This window comes from Phoxinus phoxinus (assembly GCF_949152265.1).
Source record: "Phoxinus phoxinus genome assembly, chromosome: 3".
Classification (NCBI taxonomy): domain Eukaryota; kingdom Metazoa; phylum Chordata; class Actinopteri; order Cypriniformes; family Leuciscidae; genus Phoxinus; species Phoxinus phoxinus.
Window position 1 is genome coordinate 27873506 of NC_136878.1, and position 22608 is coordinate 27896113.

General features: G+C 37.4%; 1 protein-coding gene across 2 annotated transcripts in view; it reads left to right on the top strand.

Moving 5' to 3' along the window:
• The window catches only part of dmrt1 (doublesex and mab-3 related transcription factor 1), a 32917-nt gene extending 13081 nt beyond the window's left edge, over window positions 1-19836 (top strand). The window contains exons 4-5 of one of the 2 annotated variants that reach the window (XM_079605916.1): window positions 5621-5765; window positions 18510-19836. In XM_079605916.1, coding sequence (XP_079462042.1) covers window positions 5621-5765; window positions 18510-18631 — 267 coding nt within the window. In that variant the 3' untranslated portion in view covers window positions 18632-19836. The remainder of the gene's footprint in view (window positions 1-5620; window positions 5766-18509) is intronic. The other variant, XM_079605917.1, reaches the window with a different exon arrangement.
• The last annotated feature ends 2772 nt before the right edge of the window (window positions 19837-22608 follow it).

Here is a 22608-nt window from a genome sequence, read left to right on the forward strand (position 1 = left end):
TATGGTTAGAATTTGTGCGGTCAAAAACTGCGGTAAAGAGCTCTGCTCGCTAGCCTTATGAGAAACGGAAGCGAGCAAAAAGACTACATCGACCAAATGTAAACAGCCCCCTTTCCGTTTCCGGTAGCGCATTTATATATTAACGAGCACTCAGTCCTTCAACAGAATTCAATGGGATTTTACAAAATGACGAATAAAACACGACAGAAACTGTATTTCGCAACACTTTTTGTTTCTGTAACATCAACTAACATCACTAATCACTCGGTGAGTTGCACAGTTTTGTAAACGAACATTATTGGCTGTTTTAATGACATTTTCGGACATGCACATTGACTCCAATGTTAAATGGGTCCATGGCCAATTCTTTTATAGTCAAAAACTCGAGAGAGGAACCATTGTCAAAAAAATGTTGTCCACCACTCTTGTTCATCCAAAACAAACTACAATATAGACTCAAGGTGTTAAATACCGGAATTATCCTTTAACAAATGAAGGGTGAAGATGTCAATTTTACTAGGCCGGACATCACTTTTGGGAATTACTGTAGTTCATACAGATAGTGTATTGAACACTGCTTTTTTTCTAATATCTAAATGTTTTCCATTTCTAAATTACTGTCACTGTCCAGAGAGTGTAACAGAAGATTCCCATTTAAAGGATCAATTCTGTGTAGTTTAAGTAGTTTGACTTGTTTTTAGTAAGTAGTTTGGTGTAATATTTGAATATTTCATAAAAAATAAATAAATAAAGTAGTGTTGTCACGATACTAGAATTTCTAACTTCGATACGATACCTTGAAAAATATCGATATTCGATACCATTTTCGATACCACAGAGAAAAAAAACTGCCACAATATTAAGGGGGTATTTTTTTATTTAAAGCTAAAACAAGTCTAGAACATGACAATGAGGTATATTTTACATGAACAAAAATGTCCTGAGTTCTATCTGTTAATATTTTTTAATTGGACCAGGGCTAACATGACCCATTGTATTTGTATAACCTACTGTTATCAAAGATTAAAATATAGCCGCCTACTGTAACAAAAAAGCACTTAACAGTATCAAATTGGAGGATAGAGTGTCAGTAATGTATAATAATAAGATTAAACATTCAATTTTCAGTTAAAGGCATTTCATTATTGAATTCAGAGATGCCGTCTAGCTGTTTAGTTTAATTAATATCTGTGTAATCAAATTGATGATAATCGCTAATGAAGGCAAATTGCAGAATTATTAATAATTTTCTGAATAAAGTTAAATAGGCACAAGTTAATTTACATTTGACCACAGTTAAAATATTTACTTGTCTAAGATTCCTCAGTCAGATTATGTTAACTTTAAGAATTACGGTGAAAAAACGAGACAACACAGACTCATATCAACAACAATACTAGGCCATCTTGGTTAATGTTTCAGAAAAGTAAAAATGAAAAGAGTTAGTGTTTACTTTAGGATTTTTTTAGCAGTGGGGAAAGGTCTGTCCAAACAACAAACACCCCTGATGCTGAGCGTAGCCTATGCTTGCTAAATGGTACCCCTGGAGCCTGTTCCTTAAGTCTGTTTACACCTATAACATAATGAGTGATGTGAGGGATTATTGATAGTCAAGCAATCTTTTGGGTGTCCGCAGCCCGCTCGCAGTGTGAAGCGCGTGTCTGCGCTATTCTCTGACATACCCGCTCGCAGTGTGAAGCGCGTGTCCGCGCTATTCTCCGACATGCCCGCTCGCGGTGTGTAGCGCGTGCCCACGCTATTCTCCGACTCCGACATGCCCGCTCGCGGTGTGTTTACGCGTGTCCGCGCTATTCTCCGACATGCCCGCTCGCGGTGTTCTTTATCAATCAACCAAAGCCGGTCGCGGGGGCGCCGCCCTCGCCATCTTTCCATTCACTTCACTTTTGCTATTTAACCAGAGCGAATGAGACGAGTGCGTCACGTGTGGTGTTTGTCAACGCGCCTTTGGAGAGAAGTGAAAGTGACCGCTCGGCTAGTATCGATACTTCGGGAAATTAGTATTGGTACCGTTCAGATATTTCAGTATCGATATTTATCGAAATATCGATATTTTTGACAACACTAAAATAAAGAATCAGTTTAAAAATATATATTTCAACAACATTTGTCCGTCAAATCAAAGTCAATTTAATACAAACAATTTTGATGGAAGAAAACTATAAAACATGAAATCACAGATAGTACTCCTGTAAACTCGTGAGACTGTGTCTCAAGGTCATTAAGATAAACATATCCGATTATTAGACATTTAGACACGAAGGTTAGTTTAGATTGTTTTTAGCTTGAAAATTATTGTGGAAAATCAAAGTATGAAACCAAAGTGTGAGATTTGTGTTCGTGTTTTGTAATTCTGAAACTTTGCAGTTGTTGGTATGGAGTTGTTTGTAGGACATTCTTGCATTCTCCCTTACATTTACAAAATCATAACTTCCATAATCGCTTCTTCTCTTTATTAGGGTCAATTCGATAAGGAAGTAATAAGGGCGAGGAGCTTTTCCTCCTCATCTGGCTTTTATCTTAGTATGTCCATCTCCCGCCCTCTCCCACCTCCAGTGAGTGGGGCTCCGCTGCACTGCAGGTGGAGAATGAAAATATGAGGGTTGCGTAGAGGATCCAGACAGCTGATGGTGCCAGATAAGAGCTCACTCAGGGAGGTAAAGGACTCCAGCCAGCCCTCATTAATGATGCTGCTCTGGATCGAACAACGCTAGCAGGCTTGTTCTTCATTTCTGAGAGCACTTCTTGTATTACGTGAATTGGGAATCACAATGCACTTTCAAACCGCTGAAGCTGTCCTAAGCAGGCACTATGCAATGTTACCAGATTTTTGATTTTTGACGTTGAATGATGCATGGATTTTACTCCACTTGCACTTATTTGGATGTAAGTGTTATGGTGGGTTAAGAGTGGCATAGAAAAGCAAGGAAATAGCTGAGTAGCATTGCAAATATTTTGGCACAAACACAGTGTTTGTCTCTTGCTTGTTGTGGCACATGCTTTTTTCCACCTTGTTTTATTCCATGTATGTATTGGTGGGGTACTCTTGAAAAAATATAGTTCAATTTGTATTATATTTGTCATAGGCAATATAAGAGGCTGACATTGTTTAAATAACAGTTTATAAACCTGTCAAGAGTTGATGGGGTGAACAGTAAATGGTGACATATTACTGGCTGACAAAAATCAAATTCCATAAAAGTGAAATTGAAAACACCCTAAAGCCTCTGTGCTGCCAAGTAGACAGCTTATTTTAAAGTTCTCAAAAGAGGGAAGAAAACTTGCCAGAGCAGTTTGTTGCAGTTTATTTTGAAAAAAAGAGAGCGGGAGAAATAAAGCAATCTAGGCAGAAGGTCAACCATAACTTATACTGGTCATTTTTTTTTCACCCTCTCGGACTAGAGGTTCATATCGTCACATGCACAGAGTGTACAGACTGTTTTATTAAGTGTTTTCAGTGCTCTGAGATGAATGTAATACAGTCTGCAGTAGAACTCAAGTCAAGACCATCACTGTTGGTGTACCATATACTGTACATAGTTTCCATCTATATTGTTTGGTATGTCTTCTGGTTCAAACTGATAGAGATGGACCAAATATTAAAGAATGAGAGCAATTACAACGCCCAATATGGTGTCTGCAATAAAGGATCAGCCTTTAAATTAAGAAAGCTAGTTTAGTTTATTTCAGGGAATGGCACAGAAAAAAGTACAAGGTAGACAAAATATAGTTAAGTCATATAGTACAAAAACAGAACATACAGTATTTCAATATGACGATCGAATTCTGCCTGAAAGGGAGTGGGAAGAAGACAACTTATTTAATCCCACCCCAGTTCCCCATTTAGTAATTAATACATTAAGCTTCATTGTTACTTTGCTCACGGATTGTGTATGAATATTATATCATGATGGCGTTACCATAAGTAACAAGTATTTATTATACCAACAGTGTATACCAACAATGTAAGAAGAATAAACAATGCCAACAATGGTAATGGACAATATACCAACGATGGTAATGAACAATATACCAATGATGGTGCCTTATTAGTCGAGGCACTGCCTGGTTTATTTGCTTTACAGTGTGCATGCACATTAACTGGGCCAACATGCAAATACACTACTGTACAAAAGTCACACAATATAAATAAATGCGACAACAGCCAGTAAGTGCATGTTTCTAATAAGTGCTTTCTGTGTGTCTCTGTGACTGAACGGCGTGGTTTCGTCTGATACACACACTCAAACACATGTGATGCTCACAGTGTTTTCAGCGTCTACCATCTCAATATTTGAGGACATGAGAACATGAGCTTCATCTCCAGAGCAGCTTTGAGGCTATGTTTACACGGAAACGATCTGAAGAGAAAACGCATAAGTGGCGTTGCGTTATCACTTTTTATTCTGCGTTTAGTGACGCAAAAGTGTGTGAAATTCGATGTAGTATGCACTCCAGGCAGCTATGTGGCAATGTGAAGCACCGAAAGTGAAAGAGCCGCTGACACAGTTTTTCATGTTTAATACGGTAAAGCTGCTGCTTTAACCCTCGGTGCTCTTCGCGTGTCGCTAAAAAATGACAGAATTTTTTATTTTATTTTTGTCAATGAAATTAATGCTATATTTTAGTTTGATAATGTTTTGTTATTTTCCTGTACTGGCGCATGCCTGTGACGTAAACGCGTACGCGACGCCTTCACTGTCTAGCAGACTTTTGCGTTTTTACCCTTTAGAGGGTTCGTTTACACGGCGACGGCGTTTTTGAGGTGTTTTAACTTCTGTTGTGCAGCATCTCTTATTTGACACATTTTTTTTTATTTGATTACTTTTTAAAGGGTTGATTAAATTGTTAAAGTTTATATAAATTACCCCCCCCCCCCCCCCCCCCCCCCCACACACACACACACACACACACAAAAAAAAGGAAAGCACAGAATTTAGGGTAAATTAAAGGTAGCCAGTAGGTGCAGTTCCATAGTGAATAAAAAAGTTTACATTAATTCTCAAGGTCTACCAATGTGGAAAGCATTTCCTTCCCCCTAGTAAATTAATATTGTGGTAAATATCAATATCGTGTGATATGTTTTTTTTTTTTTTTTTTTATAAAATATTTTTGGCCATATCGCCCAGCCCTATTATCAATGTTAAAAATAGTTGTGCTGCTTAATATTTTTGTGGAAGGATTTCAGAAATCCTTTTTTTTTTTTAATCTTTAAAAAAAATATATTTTTTAAATCTTATTGACACCAAACTTTAAAACAGTAGTGTAATGTTTTAATTTTTAGCCTGATTAGAATTAAAAAAGCAATTTGTATGATGCCATTTTGTTGTAAAGTGAACTGACTTGCAAAATATTTGTTGCTATCCTATTGTTTAACATTGCTCTGTGTTCCATGCGCACTAACTTTGACATGTTTTACAAATTATGATGGAAAACTTCGATGAGCAATCATACAATGTGAATGTCTGCTCCTGCAACTTTTAAAAAGTGATCTTGTGTCTTTTGATTCTTGACCATTTATACCATCTGACTCTTTATGTGCTGACTTAACTCTTCTTCTTTATTTTCCACCTGCCCCAAAATCAAATCCCTTCTGAAACAGATGCCCAATGGAAATGGCCGCCTGTCCAGCCATAATGTGCCCCCCCAGTACCGCACACACTCCTACTATTCATCTTACCTGAGTCAGGGGATCGACACGGCTGCATGTGTCCCACCCAGCACCTGCCCTGAGCCCAAAACAGCGGGTCAGTCACACACACACACACACACACACACACACACACACACACACACACACACTTCTTAGGGCCATAAACTTTTATCCAGAGATTATCAACAGTGTGAGCAAGTACATCTGAGGGAGGTTCATACTCTGAGTCAAGGGCGCTGTAAAATTTATAAAAATAAATAAATTCAAAGGTAAAACTTTTATGAGCATCATTTGTTCTGGTGACTTCAGATTTAAAGAGACAAGGACCATGTGCTAAGCGCTTCAGTCTTAGAACATAGAAATCATAAATTGTATTTTATATAAAAAATTCCTGTGCCTTTTACTCTGTAAAGCCATGTAGCAAAACTAAATATTTTTTAGAAACAATGTATGGCTTACTGTGCACCATTCTCCACTAATTTAGAGTGTTGAAGGACATTTTAGCTCTCAGTGCGAGTATGATTATGGCGTTTCTGTGATCCACCATTCCCGTATACCTCCAAGCTTGCCACCTGCCCTGGCTGTTAATGATTTTTACATGCTGATTTCCAGTGGTTTCAACATGAGGGTGCCTGTCACCCCCACTATCACTGCAGGGGGGGTTATGTTCCATTACAACACAAAACACTCCAAGTTGGGTGGTCCAGTCTCCAAAACACCCTTACTCAGAGCCCAGCATTGAAGGGTCTGTGATCTATTATACGTGTTCCGTACATACTATTTATATGATTCCCTAATGCAGGGTTTTTTAATCATTTTAATATTAATTATATGTGTTTAAAGATGTGAGAACGATCAACAGAATGTAATAACTGGAAGTTATCTCATTATTAATTTGTTTCAGTTCAATAAAAACATAAAAGCCAATTAATTAATTGCGAGTAACATGTCTTCTTAACGCATTTATTATTCTCACACAGTATACTGTAAATGAGTATACTGTACATGCAAATATATAGCTAGCTGTCTTTTTTCTTGAAGTGGGTCTCTCAGAAGGGGATGATCATATGTATTTGGGGGTCTTTGGCATCCAAAAGTTTAAAAACCTCTGCCGTAATGAACTTTAGTCAGCATAGATGGCATTTTGTGTGAGTGTGTGTGAGTGAATTAAACTAGGCTAATCAACTACTACAGTTACAACTTAAAAAAATGTTTTGTTCAAGACTCAACCTGTTTGAACCCTTTGGTTAGGGAAGAAACTAGATGACATGAGTGACCATCCAGGCTAGTGTGGCTTGAGTTTGATGGGGTCTCTCTCCACTCCCTCTTCATTCAGATCCCAAACATCTCATAGAGTTTTATTGTGTCATATTCACAATCACATCTTCTACAATCAGACCTGATTAGCAGTTCCCAGCATTGTTGTTTTCTGGTAACTACAGAGGACTTTGAGGTATTACTACTTGTACTGTCAAGAGAGATTAAAAAAGAGACAACTCCGTAAATGACAAGCATTCAAGTTTAATTATTTTCAAAGTAGCTTTACAGTAAGATACAAAGGCGCCTGGTTTTCAGATGGTTCTGTCTCTTGAGTCTTCTGTACTGCTTCTCTGGCTCCAGTGCTTGTGCGGCATGTATTTATTTTCCCTAGCGCTGGGGTAATCAGTTGGCCAAATATGAGGCCAAATAACCTTCAGGAGTGCGACGCTGTCCTTTCCGAGCGGCCCCCACAGCTGTCTTTGGAAAATTGCCTCTGGGGTTAGTGAGCGGGAACAAGTTAAGATTTACAAACAATGATGAAGCTTGTCATGCGTCTTTCTCCATCCGTCACGAGCGGCGGCCTGCCGGGGCGTCGAAGTGTTCTTCATAAAGCTCAGCTCGCTGTGAAATACGCCCCTGTGCGCTCTTTACTGCTGGGAGCTCGTCAGCAGCGCTCCGCCATAAATTGCCTGGGCCGGAGGTGACACTGCACTTCATCACCTGGCAGGGTAGCCTTACCTCCGCCCGCATCCGCCCCCACCCGCGGCAGCCGTCCCAGCCCGTGAGATGATGTGCCCGCTGTGAGTTATGTTGGAATTTCAGTGTTATACGAGACAGTCTATGGGTTTTACCATTTTTTTTCATGCTTTGTTTTTTCTTTTTGTCACCGTTTATTATTGGAAGATTCAAAGTTAGTTTTGTTTGCGGTCTGGGCCTAGTTTACAGTTTTGGAGAAAGTGGACAGCATCCAAATTTTAAGAGAATATGGCTGGGCAATTTGGGCAAGAAAATGATATCTCTGTATGTTTTTGGCTGAATGCGCCAGTATAGCGGAAAAATTATATTTCTGTATTTATTACTTTTTTTCTATTTTGGATTAAAAACAAATCTATGTTTATTTAAAAAACGGTTCTTTCATATCCTGCTTAATGTTGTCCTATAAACAATGTTCATATTGAAGGTTATGAAAACAAATATAGCTAGTATAACCACGTAGGCTATGCTGTATGTGCAAAACCCACATATGGGTTAAACCCACATTACATTCTAACATTGTAACAACAACATTACGATCTAAAAACGAAAATACTGTTTCTTTTAAAGCATTGAAGTTAAATTCACTCAATTAAAATTGAAAATCAGTCAATACGAAAGCAGACTAAATGTTAATTGTAAGGGGAACACACATTCACTCATCTGAGCTTAGTCATTTAGCCCACATTTGATTACCCCATTACACTTTACAGTTACTTCAGTTACAGTTATCATAACAATACACTCAATTGTAGGTTTAAAGTTCTACATATGGCACATTTAATGTCCAACCACAAATATTTCAGCAAAATGAATTTTTTTGTCAAAATTATGGCTCCTATTCTATTGTGCTCTATCTGTCTGGTGCGCATGTGTGCAGCGGCGCTCGATCACTAAAGTCTGGGAAGTTTAGCGGAGACTCGTTTAAGCATAAGGCTTGTCCACTCCTGACAGCAAAATGGATATACAGGTGAATCTCGAAAAAAAATTATATCGTGCAAAAGTCAATTTATTTCAGTAATTCAACTTAAAATGTGAAACTAATATATTATATAGACTCATTACATGCAAAGTGAGATATTTCAAGCCTTTATTTGTTATAATTTTGATGATTATGGCTTACAGCTTATGAAAACCTTTTCACAATATTCTAATTTTGAATTTGGGGTGTAAGCTGTAAACCATAATCATCAAAATTATAACAAATAAAGGTTTGAAATATCTCACTTTGCATGTAATGAGTCTATATAATATATTAGTTTCACCTTTTAAATTGAATTATTGAAATTAACTTTTGCACGATATTTACATTTTTTGAGTTTCACTTGTATTTGCTAGACTTTCTAAAATTTACAAATGGAGAAAACAACTTTGAAATGTGGTTTTCCTTGCATTATTTAAATCTCAAATGCATTAAACAGCACAAGTACCTGCCAGAGCATCTGGTGGGGCAAGCCGCTTTAAACTATATGTGTTACCTATATCTTACGAGTTATTTTGAAGCCTTTAATATAAAGCATATCTCATGTTTAGGACAAATTGGATTATGCACTTTCCCACAACAGATCACCCTGTGCACTAATGCCCATCCCTATATCGTTTATAAAAAATATTGGCCTATTGACATATTGTACATATCGCCCAGGTCTAGAAGAGAATATGTGTCTTTCAGAATACAATATTGTAAAGATATTTTTTCGTAGTGCACAAGCCTTTTCTAAAAGTAACACTACACATTATACATTTTTTTCTTTTTTGGATATGGTTCTATGGTAATACTATGTTTTATTTAGCTTGGACCAAGCTAATGTTATGCTTTTCTTGGAAATACTATACCATCTAGTATCCTGTAAATATAGTATGGTATTCATTCAGGTCCATTACATATTTTGCAAATAGTACAATGTACGGTTTTGTAATGTGGTACATCACTGTACCATGTTTCTGCCACAGTACTTTTTTCTAATAAGTTAAAAAAAATGTGTTGCTGTCCATCAGCAATACTTTTATTTGAATACAAATATGGTGAAGGGCTTTATTTACGCAGGTAATTAATTACACATTCCAGTCACATCAAATCATATGTACTGTGCTTTCGACATATATCGATCGGTCTGATGCGGTTTACAAACCACAAATTTAATGGATGCAATTCTTCTCGGTCAGAATGTTATATCACTTTCAGAGGCGTCAGACCCCCTCTAAAAAGTTCCAGGAAAACACAAAATCTCATAGGAGCAACCAAAGAGCCCATTCATTCTCTTTCAATGCAGATTAACAATGGGGAATAATGATTCCCTCCCAGCTTCAAGCATAATTGAGAGGTAGCGCTTGAGCAGGAAGAGGTGTAACTTCTCATCTGACAGAGAGGCTGTGGAGCTTTTTTTAACATTTAATCCATCCTGTTTGCATTATTCCTCTTTGGAACATGCATAGAACTCTGGCACAGCCTGTCCCTCGAGGTTAAGTGCTGTTACATGTGTCCCTTTATTTGGTTGTTACACAGTTTCGCTAGCCTGGCTAGGGTTACATATAGGTCATGAGTTCACAAGAAGCTGCATACACTAAATTTAGGGTGGATTTTGAAGGAAATATGGTTGAATGTTTTATGATGCTGGCATGACAGCTTATACTGTTGTACTCGCTAGATTTACCTGCTTACAATTGGCAGTTCTTATCTATTTCCCCTTCTGATCTCAGATCAGTAGGAGTAAGGTTTTCTCTTTTTCACCTTTTACACGCAAAATAAAAACACTTGATAGCTTTTGTAATCTGGGTTGTACGTGAGTAGTACAGATGGTAAGGATGGCTAATGTGCCACAATGCATTTCAAAAACTTTCAAAGGAATTGGTAAAGCCGGATGTGTCTCTGTCAAGTAAATCAGATGGTAAATCAGTGGCCTGCAGGCAAAATCTCTGGCTGGAGTGTTATTTAACCACACAGTCAGTAACTCCTCCGTGTCATGCTGTCTTCCCTTCTCCAGTGCTGATGCTAAATGCTCTGCCTTTTCTCTCTATGGATTGGTTAAATACCAGTGTAATTGGCTGCTCCAGGCTCAAGCGCTGTCGTAATGTGTTGTACAACATTTCCATTAACACTTGCCTGAGGCACTGAAGAGATAAAATGGATAATGACTGCAGCCAAAGGTTCTGCTCTCTTTAGCACAGTGTCCTCCTCAGGAGACGGTCTGTGTTAAGGAAAGTCTAGAATCTGTTTATATACTCTACCATTCAAAAGATATATTTATTAATACCTTTATTCAGAAAGGATTCGTTAAATTGATCAAGAGTGACAGGCAAGACATTTATAATGTTACAACAGATTTATATTCTAAAATATTCTATATTCTTTTGAACTTTATTTTCATCAAAGGAATCCTGAAACAAATGTATCACGGTTTCCTCAATATTATTAACCAGCAAAACTGTATTCAACATTGGAAATGTTTCCTGAGAACCATATTAGAATGATTTCTGAAGAAACATGTGACATTGAAGACTGGAGTAATGATGCTGAAAATTAATCTTTGCTACCACAGAAATAAAATTTGTAAAATATATTTAAATAGAAGTTATTTGATAACTTTAAATAAATAAAATATATTTTTAAATTACACGGCTTAATGAAAAGATGTGTTCATAGTTGCAGCAGAGCACTTTATTTTATGGGATTCAGTATTAAAAAAGCAAATCTATATTTTAGGCATATTCTGAGTACCTCATAGTTACAGGTTCCTTTTCTACACAGGTTTCTATTACTTAGTTATTTGTAGTAGCATTTAAAAAAAAAATTTTGGTTACTAATGGAAGGTGGACATTCATTCTTGAGCAGAATGTTTTCTAAACGTGGTCTTATTCAACTTCTAACCCCTGCCGTAACATCATGAGTTCAACTGAATCTATTAGGTTGTTTATTTCACCCAGGGGGGCTTCAGTCTCCCCCAGAGCCTTGCTAACTGATGCCTGCACCGCTTATTTCTCACTTGTGATTATTTTCTCTCCTTTAAGAATAATAACACTAAATCCCTCAAATCATCGATCCCGTGTCTCAAGTCATTATAGTATATCCATAATGTTTCGACGGATCGGCACGCGGGCCGGGAGAGACGGACAGGTCATTTGCAGGGCCGGCGGAGAGCTGTATCAGTGCCAGTGATTTAACAGGGAGGAGGGCATGTCAATTCTCTCAGAGACACTTTGAGACTGGGGACAGATTGGGGAACAATACAGGTCTGGAGGTGCTTATGTGTTTAATTAGCCTCTGACCCTGGCATGATGCCTCCTGTCAGACGTTACAGGCCACTCATGCAGATCTCTAATAGTCCAATAATGGGGACGGAAGTGTCCGATGTGCTCACATGTGAGCTGAATATTAGCAGCCATTACTTTAGTCTTCAGTGTCACATGATCCTAATGATTCTAATGCCGATTTGGTGCTCAAACATTTCTTATTATTATCAATATTGAAAACTGATTACGGTAATATTTTTGTGGAAACCGAGGTAGGCCTACTTTTTTTTCAGGATTATTTGATAAATAGACAGTTTACATAAACATTTACATAAAAATAATTTTGGTCCCACTTTATATTAAGGGTCTATAACTACTATGTACTAATATTTAAATAAATCATGGTTACACTTTATTTTAAGGTTAGTTGCACTGCAAGTATACATTTAAGTACTTTGATATATTAAGTAATTACATGACATACTTTAGGATTAGGGTTTGGTTTAGGGTTAGTAGATAGCATGTAATTATGCATAATTTATAGTTGCATGTTACATAGTTACATGAAACAATGAAACTGTAAAACAGTGTTACCCTAATCATTTTATACAATGCACTTACTGTATACATGTCATTACACTGTACAAAATACCTGCATGTAATTACAGCTGTAAGTCATTTCTGTAATTACTTCTATAACACGATTGACCCTTTCCTTACACTTTAACCCTCCCTTACACTTACCCTTACAACCAAACATGTCCCTAACCTTAACCGTATATCCCACCTCAATAACAGCAAGTGTTTTGCAATACAACACGAAACAATAAGTGCATTGAACCTAATAATTACTCTTTATGTAAGTACATATAGTAGTTAAAGACACCTAATAAAATTGTGTAACCAGATTTTTTTTTTTTTTATAGAAAAAATATCTTGGTATTTAGTCTTGCTTGCTGAAGATCGTTTTTCATACTTCAAGTTTGGATTTTACACATTGGCGCGTAACTTGTCCAGCATGACTTGTACTACACACTTGAATCATACCGCCCACAACACTTTATCATTGTACGGGTGAGTTTTGCACAGGCTACATCAGACATTTTCTTCATAATAGTTGCATTCCGTTAATGTTTTTTTTACAATTGACTAATATCTAATAGTTACAATATCTAATACGCAGTATTCAGGTCATCAGTAAAAAAATCTGAAGGTGCTCTAAAATATTATACTTAAAAATATTCAAATGCTTTTGAATTTTACTTGTGCAAGCTCATGTTTTTCATTAAGAGTTAAACACGTCAGCATCCACCTCCCTTGAGTGCTTCAAACTCCAATGGCAATGTGATTGTGAGTGAGCACTTGACTCCGAGAACAGCATCCGTCTCTCGGCAGCAGCCACGGCTGTTCACTCTTTGAGGAGTCAGCAGCTGTTTAAAGTGCCGCCTCCTTGCTGTAGGCCTGTGTTTTCTGCGCCATTAAGTCCTGCCACAGCTCTAATGATTGAGAGAGACGTGCATGTCATTCCTTGAGGGAACTCCATCTTCCCCCCAGCACATCTTCAGCCAAGTCATGTCGTATGGACGTGTGTTTGTCTGAGGGTGCTTTCACAGCTTTTGGTTCTGAACAGTTTGTTGGATGTCAGAGTTTGGTCCTTTTGGTTAGTGTGAAAGTGGATTTTTAAATTTGGGGTGTGAATGAATGAACTACAGCCAAGTGAACGGCAATATGATTCACTTTTGGGGTAGATTGGGAGCTGGGAACCGAACCGGTTTAAGAAACGGTACTTAAAAAAACAAACAAACAGATCTTAGTTTTACCCTTGCACTGCAAACAAGCAGAGACGGTCTCCAAAATGTGTGCAGCACTTCATTCACGATTGAGGCGGGTGGAGCTCCTGAATGAGGTTTTGCCGACAGTTTGAGGATCCGCAGGAGTTACAAGGTTTGGTCACAAATTCTAGTATAAGGTTCTATTCAAGTTCTGGTATAAAGTATACAGTAGACAAAAAAAATAACATTAACTTGTATTTTTTCTAATCAAACCGGTTTCGGAACTGTAATCTTACAGAAGGAACACAGAACTGAAACATTAAAAAATGCTGATTCTGCTCTGAGTGAACCCACCAATACTACAACTGAAAACTATAATTGTATATCAATAACCAATAATTTGCTATTCTGATGCAGGGATGACATCAAAACCTAAGTTTAATTCGCCGCTGGTTCCTTTGTCATTTTCCTATGGGGTTTTTCAATTTAGGATCAAAATAAAGCCTGTGCTTGGTAAACATAACTTGACGATATTTTAACATTTTGTGGTACAATGTAAATTACAGACACTGAAAACGTGAATTTTAAAATAGTTCTGCTTTTCTTTCTTTTTTAAATGTATGTTTCTAATAAGTAGCTAGATAAGACAGTTTGGGGTATGAGAGTGTGCAGTGTATGTTGTAGAACAAAACGTTAAGGTATTGTCAAGTTTACCACAGGCTTTATTTTACTTATACATTGAAAAACACCATTATAAAACCCCATAGGAAATTCTTGAAGGAACCAGCGGCGAATTAGTCTTCTGGGTTCTGACTCATCCCTGCACCACTCTATTGCGATTCTGTACTATTGACAAAATAAAAATCTAAAATCAATTGTTTAATATTTACTATTATGTATAGAATGAAAAATGAACATTCATTTTGAAATTGGCATATGATTTGTTTTCTATTATATTAACTAATTGTAAAATGAAAAAAGGGATAAACGAGCATGTACAATTAAAATCCAAAATCCACTAATATTGATAAATTTAATTAATATCAGCCTCGCTGTCTCTTATTAAACATAGTATGCTCTCTTAAGGACTTGTTTAATAAGAACTTACCAGAAAACATTGTATAATTGTTTTCATATGTACATTTATAACACTGTGTAATTTTAATCTGTTGTATTTACTATTATTTTATTTAATAAAAAGCCTCGGCTGCTGACATAGCATAAATTTCTCAACTACTTATTATGACCTCTAATATCAGCGAATAACCTATGTTGAGCAAATGTGCACATCTTAACACTGAGTTTTAGACAGTGACATTTATTCTTAATTTTAATGGCTGTAAGCATGCGTGTATGAGTGAGAGCATCTGTATACACGTTCAAGCATGTAAGTGTGTGTGTGTGTGTGTGTGCGCCCGCCTGTGTGCGTTATCTTTATGCAACTCTGTGTTTATCTAAGTGAAGGCATTATGGACCCTCATGGCCCAGTGCTGGCAGTATATGAGTTGCAGAGGAAAAAGCTTATCCACAATAGATCAACCCTGAATTACCATCTTCTCTCACATCTGGGCTTTTGTTCACCTTTTCCAAACTGCCAGAAATGATTGAGCTTCTTTCACTATTTCCCCTCCCCTTTTCATGCTCTTTTTCAAAAAAAAGAGAAAAAAAAAAAGCTTCCTTTTGTTAAACCACACAAAGACTGTTTAATAGTTTGGAAATCTAAGATAGTCAGCCGAACAAGGGTGAATAGGGCAAAAGTTCAGATGGGAGAATAAGCTCTTTATGAACAGCGTACAGCAATTAAATCCTCTCTTGTTTCAATACTGTTTTACACTTGACTGACGTGTGTGATTTTTATTTTTTTGTAATTCTTGTGTCACCGCCATAGTGTTTGTTTGGCAACTTTGTGAAAGCTTCATAAATGTCATTATTATCCAATGTGTTCCCTTCTTAAAGAACCCACTTCAGTTCAAGCTGGTTTTCGCTGGCGTAAGATGGTCTTCCAGCGCGACCCGCTGTAAATCCCTCCAAAACCAGCACACCAGGATAGGCTAGGTCAAATTTAGTGTTCAAAATTAAACTTATTTTGAGAGATAATTCTTCAAAGTCATAAAACCGTAGTAAAGATGCACTATTAATTTGAAAATACACAAACTCCATTTACTTATTTCATTATTTAGGTTTTATCTGCGTATTTAAAGGCCTGATTGTCTGTATTACAGAGTGTTTACTGCTGATCTAACATTAGTCTATATTAAGCGCTAATACAATGATAATCAAAGGCAACGAAGCTGTGACACAGAACATGTCCGCTCGCCGAACAGCCCCACTGCTGATTTACCGTCCCCACAAACGACCTGTCCACTCACCCGCGAGATCTTCCCTTTAATCACACCATAGATTTCCCCCTGATGAACTCCCTCAGAATTAACACAGCCACGGCTAATTCCAGCCCCTCCTCTTTCACCCTCGCTCGTGTATTATTGTTGTACAGAGAGCGCCGGTGCAGTTTAGCTACACAAACATTAGTATTAACGATTGGCCAGTTTGGAATTGGTGACAAACTGCAGGCGGAGCGCAAAGTTTTGTAGCCTGAAACCAATCAGGAAGTTAATGAGGAGAAAAATTACTCCTTTTCGCCAGCGCCCCTTAATTACCTCCACGCCAGAGCAGCGCAGATGAAAAAGAGGGAGGGCAGGAAGGGATGAGCGCCACAGTAAGAGCCTTTATGCTGCTTTTCTCGGGTTATGAAGGTCAGGAAAGCAGCTGAACAGGATTTGTGTGCGTTGCCCCTCCCGACACTCGTAACTTTGATAGAATCTGTAGAGACTGTAATGTATTAGCTTCATATGCACATATTGAGATGAGAGCTGACCTGGCTCAATGCACAAACTACCATCCAGTTTTATTGGGAACTATAACATTTGTGCTGCTAGTGTTTCGGTTTTACATTTGCATAGTCATTTAGTTAAGCAGATGATTTGGTCTTTGGGTTAAAACTGAAACATAATAACTGTCAGGGTTTATTTAATGTTGAACAGAGCATGTGATTGTAAAGAAATTTTTTAGTCTTAATTCAGATTTGTATGAATGATGCTATAGTTATCGGTCTGCGCACAGATACTGGGGAAGGTCAGCACAGTACAGACACTCAATAGCCGTGTGCTCACTCAGCAGTCTGACTGGCTCAATAATGCGCGCATCTTCAGCTTGAGTGGGTTTGCTAAAGTAGCCAGAACTTGCTGCAGTGTGAGATTTATAGATGGCACCACTGTCTTTACTTTGTTGTAATGTTGAGAGCTGACAGCACTGCTCATCCAGTTAATTGATGCTGTTTGGTTTGACTGGAGAAGCTGATAAACTCAAGATCAGAAATACGTTGACAGCATTGTTTCCACTCTAAAGGCCCTTTCACACTGGACGCGATTTTGACGCACGAATAATTCGCGCGATGGTTTTATTTTTTGATCAGCTGTTGTGTAATGAGTGCTTACACACCGAACGCGAATGTGCTGCGGCGAAAAAACGACTTTTTTAACTTTTGCGGCGACAGAAAAGGCTTCAGCCAATCACACACAGTGGATTGTTTATTTGATTGCATGTAAACGTAGCCCTCACCTCAGCAGACTGCCAGACGCTGCTCCGGACCGATTGGTTCCCTGAAGTTAGTGGTTTGTCTCGTCAGATGCGGTGCCACTGTCTGAACGAGCTCCTCAAATTGTCCCTATTTCGCACGCGAACTATTCGCTTTTTCGTTTCGCTTTTTCGTGTACGCGTTCGGTGTGAAAGGGCCTTAACACTGTGTTCAGTGCAAAGATTCAGCTTGTTCGCAATACTTTTTTTATGTAGTTAGAGTAAGTTGATGAGATTGTAAATGCAATTGCCCCCCACAATACTGAAATTACTCTTAGAAATGTGTGTCATTTAATTGCATCTGCTTTCAAAGTTATTGTTATTCTAGTATGCACACTTCCAGTCAAATGTTTGGGGTTTGTAAGATTTTTTTATTTATTTATTAATTATTTTGTAGTAATGTAAATCTTTACTGTACTTTTGGACCATCCTTAATGGATAAATGAAGTATTCATAATAAAAAATAAATAAATAAAAAAATCTTACAAACCCCAAACATTTGACTGGAAGTGTGCATACACTTGATTTTTTTCATCAAAAAATCCTGAAAAAATGTGTCAGTTTTTACAGACCGCTCAACTGCTTTCAACATTGGTAATAATGGCTACAGAAAATTCAGCTTTGTCATCACAGGAATAAATTATATTTTACAATATATCAAAATAGAAGCCATGTATTTTAAATTGTAATATTATTTCACAATATTAGGCTACTGTATTTTTGATAAAATAAATGCAACCTTGGTGATAATTTTAAAAACATAAAAATGATCCCAAATGTTTCAATCATTTGCCCTCAAGTTTACACTTACTTACAAGTTACTTACACTCACACTTACACTTAAAAGTTCACGGTTACTCTGGTGGTAACCTATCAGAGTAACTACAGGTATGTCTACACTTTTTGTTTTGTTCTTGAACAATAGATCTTATGTTCTGACAAATGCTACTTGGCTTTATATTTTGTTTCTAATACAAAGACATTCAAACATCTTTAAGTGTGGCTTAAGTGTCCAAATACTTGTTTGGCACTATTGTACTGTGTCAGGAACCAAAAAGCTCATGTTACATGAAGGCTTCAGGTGTCGTTTATCACAGATCCCATAACCAGATTATGCTCTGGCACAAAATGTCTTCAATAATAAACAAAAAAACTGTTTATCTGATGTCATGATGCATCCTATATTTCAGCTTACGCCACTGGAGTTCAAGACAGCTCAATGATCAACACTGAGAACAAGCTGGAGTGTGAGAGCAGCTCAGAGTCTGGAACCTTCTCCGTCGACTCCGTCTTAGATGGGGCAACCAAGTAAAACACCCTCACCTGCCGCAATCTCCCTTTTTTCTAAAAGTTTAATGATTCTGTATTCAAATCCTACCTTATTGTTCAACATTTTAATGTTAATACTGATCAATGTGGTGTTATTAAACTTTGTTGGGGTAATTCTTTCCGATTTTTATAGACATAGAAATCAGTTTCTCAGTGATGATCAGAAATGCTGTTTACCATGTTTCACACAGTTTGATAGCTTCAGTTTGTTCACTTTGATGCTGCAGACTTTTAAGACTAAAAGCGACTTTCGCTTTCTGAAAGGAATGGCAGAGCCGAGCGATTTATTGTCACGTATGGGTTCAAGCTCAGTATTGCTGTCATTGGCCTAATGGATAATCTAACTTCCTTTCCATGACCTTCATGCTGCAAACTATATGAGGGCTTCTCAAGCATCCTCCAGTGTTGTGCGGGACAGTTGGGTTAGAAGAGATACTATTCAATTATGCCTTAATCTCACAGCGAACGGCTTGTTTATTTATGGCCATCACTAAAGGGTGTCATTTAACTTCCTGTGCGTGAATCCAGCTAATGTGCAGTGCTCTTCTGAGCTTTCTTTGTATAATATGAAGCTGTGCCCTTGATTTTAATGGTGTTGGCACAGATAGTGTCCTCAGTCAAGTCACAAATAGAGGAGAACAGGGACACACAACTTTGTCTTTCCTTTTAGGCTCTGTTTGTTACAGATGTACATTTAACTACAAATGATGTCATTTTTCAGTATCTTGAGCTGATTGAAATGAGCCATATGTTAAGTGTAATCTGATTTTTACATTTTTTTATTATAAAGGATTGCCCTTTAATACTCTTCGACAATCAGTATATCTTTTGCACTTATTTACTTGCATACAACTAAGTAGTAATGGGTATCTAGCAGAGACAAAAAAAAAAAATCTTTCTAAAAATGAATGTAAAATGTAATAATTTTTATGCATTTTGTAAGATTTTGTTATACTAACAGTTCACCGTTTGATCCATGTGTTAATTTGTTTTCCAGACGTGTACATTTACCCACTGTATTTTGGTGTTGGTGTGGATGTGCTCTTGACACCATGATGTTACAAATATTTTTATTATTGTTATGATTATAAAACAATGCAAAAGCTAATTTGCGATCGTTGTGTGTTTATACACTCTCATGTTCAGTGGAAATAAAATCATTATTGATGAGATATAAAACCCGAAATGAAAATTACTTGTATTTTCTTTGCTCTGCACCCTCAAAACATTCATTTGATTCTGCCCCATCTGCTGTAATCAATAACCCGACCATCTTGTTTTTTTTATTAAATGCACTTACTCTTAATTTCATCCCCCAGTGGTTTTAGTGAGAAGAATGTGGAGTTACCTATATGGCTTTGGCATTATAAATCACTTCTGGAGAGCAGATTGTACAGCAGTATCGATTGATCCTGATATATCACAGAAATTTACTGTCACTTCTGTTTTCAATTAAAGATACAATCAGTCAGATAATGACTTAATTGGATTTTACAGAAGATTGAGTTTTATTGTCCCGTGCTTTACGAGTTTAGTTAAGGAAGGCCGCTTTATCATAGGCTGTCAGCGCTGGGCTCCGGCGTGCCGCCGTGTCCTTCTGTTGCTGCTCCGGGTTTGTGTTCCTGCGACAGCCTGAAAAGTGTCTGTGGATTTGTTTTCCTTGAGCTGCTATTGTGCCATCAATCACGGCGGGTGCATGATAGATAAAGCCGCCCCTGTCCCAAAGTCTCAGTGCATACTGGAGGTGCTAGACCTGCATTTTCGCAAGTCGGGGGCTTTTGGATTTAAGAGAGGAAGAGGTCATCATAAAAGTGTTTGATGACTCTACGGTCTGAAACAAGGCCCAGTTTAATCTGTAATAATACATTTATTTGAATTGAATGCATTTTATTTTGAGGGTCCCATAAAGACATAAAAGAAGATTACTGGAAAGTGAATAGAAAGAAAACATTGAGAGTCAAATTTATGGAGAACATGCTGATTGTTGTTAAAGTATTCCATTTGGTTATTACAATTACAGATTACAAAATCAATACATTCTTGTTTTGCACTTGACATACAAAAACCTTTTTAGATGAATAGAAATAATACAAAAAATATTTTGGTTACACACAGTTGTGCTCATAAGTTTACATACCCCTTGCAGAATATGCTAAATGTTAATAATTAACAAAAAGTCTCATGGTTTTTTTTTTAAGTATGGTCCTGAATAAGCCATTTCATATAACCGATATACACTCACTGGCCACTTTATTCCTGTTCAACTGCTCGTTACCGCACATATCTAATCAGCCAGTAACAGTCCAGCAACGCAATGCATTTATGCATGCAGCAGAGATGGTCTTATTACTGGGAGATGCGAGGCTCTGTGGCTCTAACTTGGATCACGTGAGGCACCTCATCCTATCATATAATGACAGTGGTCAGCATTTAGAGTTTTATTGACAGTCCGTTACAGTTTTGCGTTACACACAGTTTCTTGTGGATTAGCATGTTCGTCTTGTGAATAATTTTGTTGTTATATAAACATACTGTTGAACTGCATTTCTTTGTGGAGTGTGCTTTACTGAGCGGGAAAAAGAGTGTGAATTGCTCTATTAGTTGCAGATTACTGGTCACTACATTTAAGATTAGATTTGAATCTTGATAAAAAAAAACAGATTTATTGGGCTTACATATAGCAGTAATAGTGACAAAAAATGTAATTGATTTAATAGTTGAAATCTGGAAGGATAGAAATAATACATTTATGTATTATCATTTTTAGATATTTTTTTTTACCTTCATTCATTATAAAGCATTATAAGGCATAGCAGTCAAATCATTACAATTCAAGTCTAATGTATTCGTTGAAACCTGGAAGCCATTAGAGAGAACCCTTTTTTTTTTTTGCCACACTTTCAGTTCCCTAGGTACCAAATTAACATTGTTTATGAACATTGTTGCTGACCAACATGTCCATCCCTTTATGACCACAGTGTACCCATCTTCTGATGGCTACTTCCAGCAGGATAACGCAACATGTCACAAAGCTCAAATCATCTCAAACTGGTTTCTTGAACATGACAGTGAGTTTATTATTCTCAAATGGTCTCCACAGTCACCAGGTCCAATAGAGCACCTTTGGGATGTGGTGGAACCAGGCCTTGCGCCAGAGGGGGGGCCTGGCCCCCACATGGACATCCCTGTGCCGATATAATAATTAATTAATATTATATCATTTGAATAAAACTTTTGTTTTCCATGCATGATAAGCAGCCATGTAAACGCTTCAAGGCATAGGCACATCCGCACATAAATGCGGGATTCACTCTTGAAATTGCGATTGCATGAGGCAAAAATACGCTCGCTAATTTCAGAAGCACCCGCTGTGATTTGATTCTGGAACCCCCAAGTCATGTGTCCATGAGATTCACATCAACTGCGTGATGCTATCATCAATGTGACAAAAGGGGGTCTGACCCGGTTCTAGCAAGGTGTACCTAATAAAGTGGCCAGTGAGTATACTGTATAGTCCACAAGACTAAATAATAACTGAAGTTACACAAATGTACTTCATTTGAATCGTAATATATCCACTTTTTATAGGAAAGTCCTGCTGGCACATTCTTTGGTTTTCTGGCATTTTCTGTTTATTTTTAAGCCTCTTTCCAACAGTGACTGTATGACTGAGATCTCAACACGATGCATTAAAGTCACCATGAAATCGAAATTGACCATTCTTTTTTTTTTTATGGAACATTGCATTATTATAAATTATCCATGCACATCACTATTTCATGTACCTCCGTAAGCTTTAATCAAAATAAGTTCCCCTTACTCTTGCAGCAACATCTCTTCTCTGATGATGCCTTTACTGGCGCGAGGGCGGGATATCCTGTCACTCGCATGACATCACAGCAATATCATACTACAACCAGCCAACCAATTCCCAATGGACAAAATCAAGTCCCACCCTAC